The sequence below is a fragment of the Gossypium hirsutum genome, chromosome D04 (genome assembly GCF_007990345.1).
Source record: "Gossypium hirsutum isolate 1008001.06 chromosome D04, Gossypium_hirsutum_v2.1, whole genome shotgun sequence".
Classification (NCBI taxonomy): domain Eukaryota; kingdom Viridiplantae; phylum Streptophyta; class Magnoliopsida; order Malvales; family Malvaceae; genus Gossypium; species Gossypium hirsutum.
Genome location: NC_053440.1, coordinates 55,712,838 through 55,721,796, shown reverse-complemented (window position 1 = coordinate 55,721,796; position 8,959 = coordinate 55,712,838). Strand labels below are relative to the sequence as shown.

Here is an 8,959-nt window from a genome sequence, read left to right as displayed (position 1 = left end):
GGGTTTAGGTTTGGTCTGTATGATTTTGGGCTTGTAACTATGGACTGATGGGCTCTTAATAATTTCTTGTTTTTATTTTTATTTATAACATTGTCCGGGCAAATTGGGTATTACAACAACAACAACAACAACAATAACAACAACAACAACAACAACAACAACAACAACAACAACAATAATAATAATAATAATAATAATGCAAAGAACACAAGAATAATAGATGAAAATAAGGAGGATTTCTATTGCATTTCTCTTCATTTTCATCATCATTACAAGTAGTATACTCCTATGTATATATAAGGAGATTAGACTCCTCATTTTCTAATACATAAATAGGAAAAATGTTACATGGAGATGAAATGTGAAAAGTTAAAGAAAGATAAAAAGTGAAAGATTGAACATCCACTCAATAGCATTCATAACAACATATGTAATTCCTCTCTTCCAAAGAGAAGTTTGTCACACTAGAAATATAAAAGCTGAATGTAGGTTCTTCACAAGCTCCTTTATTGTCATGCAGAATTCCATATCCATCTGCAAAAAAAAATAGGTAAAAAGACCTTTTCAGTCCCTTTAAATATTGATATTGAGTAAATTGATCCCTCTAAAAAACTCAAAGTAATTTAATCCCTTCAATATCAAAAGTGAGCAAATAAGGACAATTAATCACAACATTAATGTTTTCCATCAATTTTACATAATTTTAATTGGTATAATAACAAATTTATTCCTCAAAATTTACACATCTTGTCAATTTGGTCATGATTTAAGAAATTTAACCTGCAACATTTGTGTAAATGTATAAATGATGAGGCTAAATTTGTTGAACTTTTTAGAATCAAAATCAAATTGACAAAATATATAAATTTCGAGGATTAAATTTGTTATTATACTATTCAAAATTATTTACAATTGAGAAATGACATTAACACCGTGATTAATTGTCCTTAGTTGCTCACTTTTAGAATTGAAAGGGATTAAATTGGTCCGATTTTTTGAGAATGACCAATTTGCTGAATATTGAAATTGAGAGGGATTGGAGATGTATTTTTACCAAAAGGTTACATTAATGGTTTCCTATATATATATTTATACTGAAATCAAAGTACCTGAGCAACAATGGTGATATGAAGAGCACAACTCCCAAATGTCATTACATTGCTGTTGATGACTGTTAGGTTAAATTTCTCGATTGCAGAAATGATTTTCTCAGGAAACCCTTTCCTTTTCTCACAGTGAATACTTATGAGAACACTTTGGTCACAAAACCTTGCTTCGGTTTCTGGTAATGGCTCATCAAATGGGGCACTGGAAATTTCATCCCAGCTTGAAAATTGAGCATTAATGTCACCCAAGAGCTGGTATTTCTTCACAAAAACCACAGATTCAATTGATTTCTGCCTGGCCTGCTCTTCAAGTGTCTTCACTTTCTCTTGCAATTGTTTCATATACTTTATAGCATCTCCAAGCACTGTTGCCTTATCCATCTGCCAACATAAAATCTCGTTGATCTATATAACTAAACTGCACTTACACTATACATACATACATACATATATATATATACCTTCTTTAAGCCAGGAACTAAAGCAGATAAAGCTATGAACTTCTCACTGAGCTTTTCTCTTCGTTTCCTTTCAGCCATGATATGATCTTTTGATTGAGAAATTCTATTGTTAGTGTCATGGTAACCTTTAACCAAAAAATTTTGGTTACCAAAAGGGTTATAATTGGAACTGGAAAAAGGGAGAGTGTGTGGTGAAAAAGAAGATTGAATATCAGTTGAAATATGGGTTTTGCCTGACTTGCAGCAATTGGTGATTTTAAGCTGTTTTTGAGGTTTATCAATGGTAGCAGGTCTAGAAGATGAAGCTTCATAGTGCTGCGAATTGTCTCCAAAAGAAGCTGATACTGGAACTGGAACTGGGAGGACGCTGAGTTCATCAATACACCATGGATTGAATATGTTAGGATTCTCCAATAAACCCTGTGTGGATTTTGAGATTTTTAATTTAATGGCATAAAGAAATTCCATACTAAGGAAAAAATGATTTGTCTTACCATTTCAGGCAACTCTCCAATTGGTGGAATCTCCATTCAAGAAAGATATTGTTCTTGTATATTCTGAGATGGAAAAGGACATTGAAAGATATCAATGCATATGACAATTCAACACAAAAATGTAGACTGATTAAACAAATTAAACTAGTTCAAGGATTAAAAAGCAAAATGAAACCAGATAAGGAAAAGAATTCCCATGAACAGATCCACAAAAGTATTGGTGTTGACTGATTTTTTCTCACCTTAAATGATTGTTAAAGCTTTTCTAATGTCAACAAACTTTTAGGGCTTTACCATGTTTATATAGTCCAAGTCAATCGTCGTGGGTAAACCACCTTAACATCCAAAAAAGGGTTAAATTTGGTAGTTAGTCCCTGTAATTCTATAGATTTTGAAATTTAACCTCTATACTTAAAAAGCTAAAAAAAAAATTCAACCCTCCTACTTTTTTTCAATTTAAATATAGTCCAATCATTATCTCGTTCGTACTTTACGTCAAATTTTGTCAACTTAATAGATTTATTTTCCATCAATTATATTCCATGTCATATTAGAATATAGCATAATGAACATGTCAAGTTAACAAATTTTGATGGGAAATACTAACAATGCTAATGATTGGATTGAGATTTTTAAATAAAAAAAATAAGAGGATTTAATTTTCAACTTTTTAAGTATAAGAACTAAATCTCAAATTTTATCAAAGTACAAAGACTAACAACTTATTTTGACCAAAAAATGCTTGTGGCAAGCAATTCACCTAGCTTGTCCAAACTCGAAAGTCTAGTCAATATTTATAAGGATTTGAGCAAAAATATTAAGTTCATAAAATAATCTTGAAATTTGATAATTAAGGCTCAAGCCAATTCCACTCAACCTGGTCTAATGAAAATTCAATAGAAAAACTAACATAACATATTTTATTAAGGGTAAACTACACCATTAGTCATTAAACTATAGGTAAATTATCGTTTTGATCATTTAACTAAAAAAGTTACAATTTGGTCACTGAACTATTCAAAAGTTTTCATTTAAGTCACCCAAGTTGTTAAAAGCTTAAAATTGATGCTATATGGCTTTCTCTGTTCACACTGCATACACCAATCTAAAGCTCTCTTTCCCCTTTTCTTTTAAAGTTCAATTTTTTTTCATGAAACAACTTTGGACGTTACAAAACCGAGAACCAAAATTCAAACAGCTTTTTTCTCTAATCTCTAACACTGACTATTAGATCGACTTGGATCTAAGGTATGTTCTACTCGTCGATGGGTACTAATCTAACCTACCGATCATCGAATCATCGTTTAAAGCTCGTTGGTCGAAATTAAAAAAAAAACTTTTGAATAGTTCAGTGACTTAAATGAAAACTTGCGAATAGTTTAATGACCAAATTGTAACTTATCCATAATTTAGTGACTAATAATTTAATTTATCTTTTTATTCAAAACAATATAAGCATATAATTTATCTTGAATTAAATATTTATAAATATAAATAAACTTGATTAAATTTTAAAAAATATCAGGGCCTCAGCAAGTTAGGCAGTTCATTTGGTTACTCCTTAAACAACGACTTTTAACAAATTCTGAAAGGGTTCAGAAGGGTATTATGTTGGATGAGTCTTGCCATCTTTGTGGTCATGTTATTGAGGATATTTTACATATCCTTAGGAATTGCTCCTATGCGAAGGAAATTTGGCATCAAGTCATTCCTCCCAATCATATTACGCGCTTCTTTGCTGGTAATATTTCAAATTGGCTGATTTCGAATTTGCAGGTCTGTAAGGCCAATAACTTGAGTGATTCAGATTGGACCTATTTCTTTGGGATAATTCTGTGGCACATTTGGAAAAATCGCAACTTGTACATCTTTCAAGGAAAAGCTATGAATCCGAAGGAAGTCATCAAAACTTGTACATCTTTCAAGGAAAAGCTATGAATCCGAAGGAAGTCATCAAAGTTTCGTATTGCTGGGCGAAATATTTCACTTCTATTCACAATGAAGCTTTGAAGATTAATACGTGGTTAATTTACCCAAATAATATAAAAAAAATAGAAATAGGCTATCAGCAAGATTATTTACCAAACAAGTATGTTTTTTTTTTGGTGGAGTCTTTCTCATAGGCGCCACCACATTTTTTTATAATATTTTTTTACTTTAAAAAAATATTATTGTTTTATTTTTTTTAAAAAATTATATATATACTAGGTTAAAATACAACCAACGGTCGGGTCAAAATACGGGTTAAAAATACCAGCCGTGTGATGCTACCTGGACTGGCGGCACTAGTCGCGCCTATCAGATAGGCGGCACTAGTCACGCCTGCCAGGAAGGCAGCACTGGAGTGACCAGTCCCCTCACCCCTGCACGTCGTTCACCCAATGTCTCAGCCTTCTCCTGCCCCCTGCGCACAACACATTGCCAAGGCAGTGCTTAGTCCCTTCAAAAGGGAAAAAAATTGAAATGGAGGACCTTATAAGCGTGGTCCCCCAAGATGAACCACCGGTGTGTAGGGAAGAAAAGAGAGAAAGGAGAAGAAAAAAAGAAAAAAAAGGTAATGTATTATTTTAGTAAATAATTTTGTTTTTAATTTAAAGAGTTTAATTAAGATGTTGTGAATTTTTTTATTTTTTTATTATTTATAAATTGTTATGTTTAGTGTTTATGGTTTTGGTTTAATATTTTTTATGAATGTAATTTTTTTGTTTTTTTATAATTATTTTAAAATTAATTTGCTTGTAATTTAGGATTATGTTATAAATTGTTGTGTTTAGTTTATAATTTGGTGATTTTTTATTAATGTAAAATTAGTTTGTTAGTAATTTATTATAAATTGTTGTGTTTTGTGAGTTTTTAGTAATATAATTTTTTTTAAAAATAATTTTATAGTTAATTTGTTAGTAGTTTATGATTAGGTTATAAATTGTTAGCGTTTTGTGTTTTGTTATTTTTTTAGTAATGTAATTTCTTTAAAAAAAATGTTATAGTTATTTATTTTGTTAGTAATTTATGGGATTAGGTTATAAATTGTAAGTGTTTAGTTTAGGGTTTTGTGATTTTTTAGTAATGTAATTTTTTAAAAAAATAATTTTATAGTTATTTTGTTAGTAATATAAATTGTTAGTGGTTAGTTTAGTGTTTCGTGACTTTTTAGTAATGAAATTTTTTTAAAAATTAATTTTATAGTTATTTTGCTAGTAATTTATGATTAGGTTATATAAATTGTTAGTGTTCAGTTTAGTGTTTTGTGATTTTTTTATGTAATTTTTATATAATGTAATTTTATTTTATTTTTATTTATTTCACAATTTTTATTGATTTATTGAAATATTGATTAAATTTGTTGTTATATAATTTTATAGGTTGTTTGAAAAAAACTAATTAGGTATGTTTCTATTTCTATTTTTTTTAATTCGTATGTTTTTTATATTTAGATAGTTTATATTTATTTTAATTATATTATTATTGTAAACTAACATAAATTTTTTTATTGTAGGTAAGTTATGGGAAATTGTCAGATATTTACTTTGTTTTTTTGTTTCTAAAATTCGAAATTATTTATTGTATTTTTTGCAACAAATTAAATGAATTTATTTTTCTAATCGCAGATTTGCAACAAATGGATTCTTTGATTAATAATAATAATCACTTATCAAGTACTATTAATGAAATGGTAAAGGAATTTTTATTTGATATTCATGTTATTTGTGGAATTAAATTATATTGTATTAACTATTTTGCTAATTTAATAATGTCAGGGCCCGTACCGCGCATTGAGGGGCCGTGTTAATAGTGTAGGGTTTCTTCCAGAGGAACGCCTAATGTCATACTTAGAGTTAGCCGAGTTTTGATCAGTAGCATTGATCCAAACCTTTGATCTGCGATACGACTTGATTTTTGCTTTAGTCGAGCGATGGCGTCTGGAGACCCACACATTTCATTTGTTGTGTAGGAAGTGCACCATCACTCTGAAGGATGTTGCACTGAAGCTCGGGCTCCCCATCGACGGGAATGTGGTCACCAGATTAAGTTCGATCTCTAGGTCGGCTACCTTTTGCTATGACTTACTTGGACGCTCACCAAGTGAGGGAAAATTTACTGGTTTGAAGTGTTCATGGCTAAAGGCCAGTTTCGAGCATTTGCCAAGTACTGCCACTGAATGGGAGGTGATACATGTCGTTCGAGCTTATATTATGCACTTTATAGGGGTGTACTCATGCCGGATGCAAACGGCAATAGGGTCTACTTGATGTTCTTAGCACTATTATCCAATTTGCATAACACCCGTTTATGTAATGACTTTTTCGCCATTTTAGTTATTAATTTTAGGGGTTTTTTGCAAATTAAATAATAAACTTTGTATTATTTACGTAAAAACATTATTTAATTCAACAAAAATATAAACGCAACAAGCTTTACACTAACTTTGTAATTCAAATTAGATTAATTGTAACAAATTTTAGATTCAATCCTCTCTACATGTAGTGAATGTAATTAATAGGGCTTCAACAGCATCTCAATTCCTAACCGATTGTGACGATTGTCCAATATGGTAGTTTTGATGTTAAGGTTGCACAGGTCGCCCAAGACAACTGTGAACCTATTGTAGGGTCGGTAAGCTTACCTAGACCGCTAATTGACTGAAATGACTGTATGACTGTTACGATTATGCATGTTAATAAGCATGATGATGTCCCACTGATTTGATACTGTATGTCATGATTTTATGTTTTAGCATGTCATATATGTATATTGCATTGCATTGGGGTGCGGTGGGGGTTTATATTATTCGGAAGAAGTGCACTGAATGATCTCGAGCCTAATTTACTGGCAGTTCAGCTGCAAACCACTATCTAGTGCCGCATTCAGTACTTTTTGGAGTGTTAGGATGGGTGGGTTGATTATATTCCCACATGGAGTGTAGGGTTGGACGGAGTTGGAGTGTAAAGGCTGGCTGGGTAGGATTTGTTATTGCATATCTATTACTGTACTAAATATGGATACTGTAATGGGCCAAGGCCCAAACGCATGACTGCTACTATATTGTAATGGGCTAAGACCCTAACTGAAACTGAAGTTGTTACTGAAATGGGCTTAAGCCCAGACTATGATTGTTTTCTGTCTGCTTGTTTATAGGGAGATTACACACTGAGTTTTTGTAAACTCACCCTTCTGATTTGACTGTACAGGTAATGCCCAGACATAGGCGGATCGGTGCGACGGAGGACTCAACGGTAGCCACACGACCTATTTAATTCGACTTAGTACTTAATTATAATTTTAAATTTATTTTGGGGGTATTTTACTGTAACAATGGCCTCTTTGGATTTATATTTTTAATTTGGGATTTTTATTGTTTTGATTTGTAACTGCTAGTAGTAGGGATAATCGAGTTTTCAAAAAGAACCAAACGTTTTAACAAAATTCACTCAAATACGCAACTGTTTTAAAAAGCTTCCGCAATAAGTAACGTTTTGAAAATTAATAACATTTTGAAAGAGAATAACTTTATGAATTAACATAAGATACTGTCGCGAGGTTATATAGGTAAGAGGTTTGTGACAACAGCACACTTTTCCGAAAAACACTACCATATGACATCTCCATATTTGGCCATGTTACAAAGCAAAACTCGATTCAACTCGAAAAAAATTCAAATTTTGAGTTAAACAAATCAAGTTATTCGAGTCAACTCGAATTTTTATACCTAACTATTTTAACACATGTATTAAATAAGTTTTTTCCTTGTGTTATTACACTAATATCAAAACATGTTATCAAAGTTGATTTTTGATATATTCTACACCATCTTACAAAGTATTTTTAGTTGTGTCCATTGACCCTCACATTTGAAGATAACATGGAACATGGTAAAAGTTCCATGGAGCCTATGTACTAGGAGCAAGATTGCATTTTGCCCTATTTACTCAAAAATGAGAAAACTAGTCTTTGTACATTAAGTCAAAAGCAAACTAGATCCTTTCTATTAATTCATCTATTTCTACTTTTTAAAACTAGCGTGGCTGACAGAATAACTAGACGTTACACGTGGAGTATCACTTGTACCTCATTCTGACATACAAGGATCAATTTTTAATAGTAAAATTGAATAAGGTTTTTAACAAAAAGACCAATTTGCTCTTTAATCTAATGTACAAGAACTAATTTGCCTATTTTTTTGAGTATAGGGGGCAAAATGCAATTCGGCTCCTATTACAAAAGCCTCCTTATTACTCTTACCCATGGAAGATTTATATCTCAGTTCCGATTATTAACTTTAGTTATATAACTTATTTGATATACTTATAATCAAGACTAACTTGCATAACAAGGCTTCTATAGTAACACAAATTCACCAACAAATTAACATCAAATAGTTTGAACTATAACTGAGAGAATTATTATACTCAAATGAACCAATGGGAACTGATAACACATTTGGAATCCCCAAAATCCCTCAAAATCAAACCTTTTTATCTCCTTTATTCAACTTCTTCACAAACCCCTAAAAACCAATCTTTCACAAATGTCAAGAGCCAAGACATATCGTCTTGCAATCTGTGTGACATTAGATGATTTCTTCACTTCAAATGTACCTAAATTAGTCTAGCTCTCGTAAAGTGAGAATTCTTGCAGAAATTCTCTAAGGCACCAAAGCAAAGTGGAAGCAAACTTTAAAAATGAAGAAGCTACAACAAAGAAAGCCACAAAAAGAGAGTGCACACCAAGTGTTTGAGTAAATGCTCTTAATATTTCTTTAATTTGGAAAGAATGAAGTGATTACAAATAAAAGGGGATACCTCTATTTATATTTAAGCTCCTCCAGATCCAACAGTATAGATCGATTTACGTCAACAGCTAGATTAGTGTCTATCTATAATATAAGAGTCGTAAGGGA

At 31.4% G+C, this 8,959-nt stretch overlaps 1 protein-coding gene across 2 annotated transcripts; it reads right to left on the bottom strand.

The window, feature by feature from the left end:
- Positions 1–217: 217 nt before the first annotated feature.
- LOC107898514 (transcription factor bHLH25) lies at positions 218–2,334 on the bottom strand. Of its 2 annotated transcripts, XM_016823982.2 has the most exons (5): positions 2,304–2,334; positions 2,062–2,124; positions 1,568–1,987; positions 1,110–1,487; positions 218–534 (listed from the first exon to the last, which is right to left on the bottom strand). In XM_016823982.2, the coding sequence occupies exons 2-5, from the start codon at positions 2,095–2,097 to the stop codon at positions 460–462; spliced, it is 909 nt and encodes a 302-aa protein (XP_016679471.1). In that variant the 5' UTR covers positions 2,098–2,124; positions 2,304–2,334; the 3' UTR covers positions 218–459. The 2 variants fall into 2 exon arrangements, with proteins under 2 accessions (XP_016679471.1, XP_016679472.1); XM_016823983.2 differs by lacking the exon at positions 2,304–2,334 and having other exon boundaries at positions 2,062–2,270.
- Positions 2,335–8,959: the final 6,625 nt, after the last annotated feature.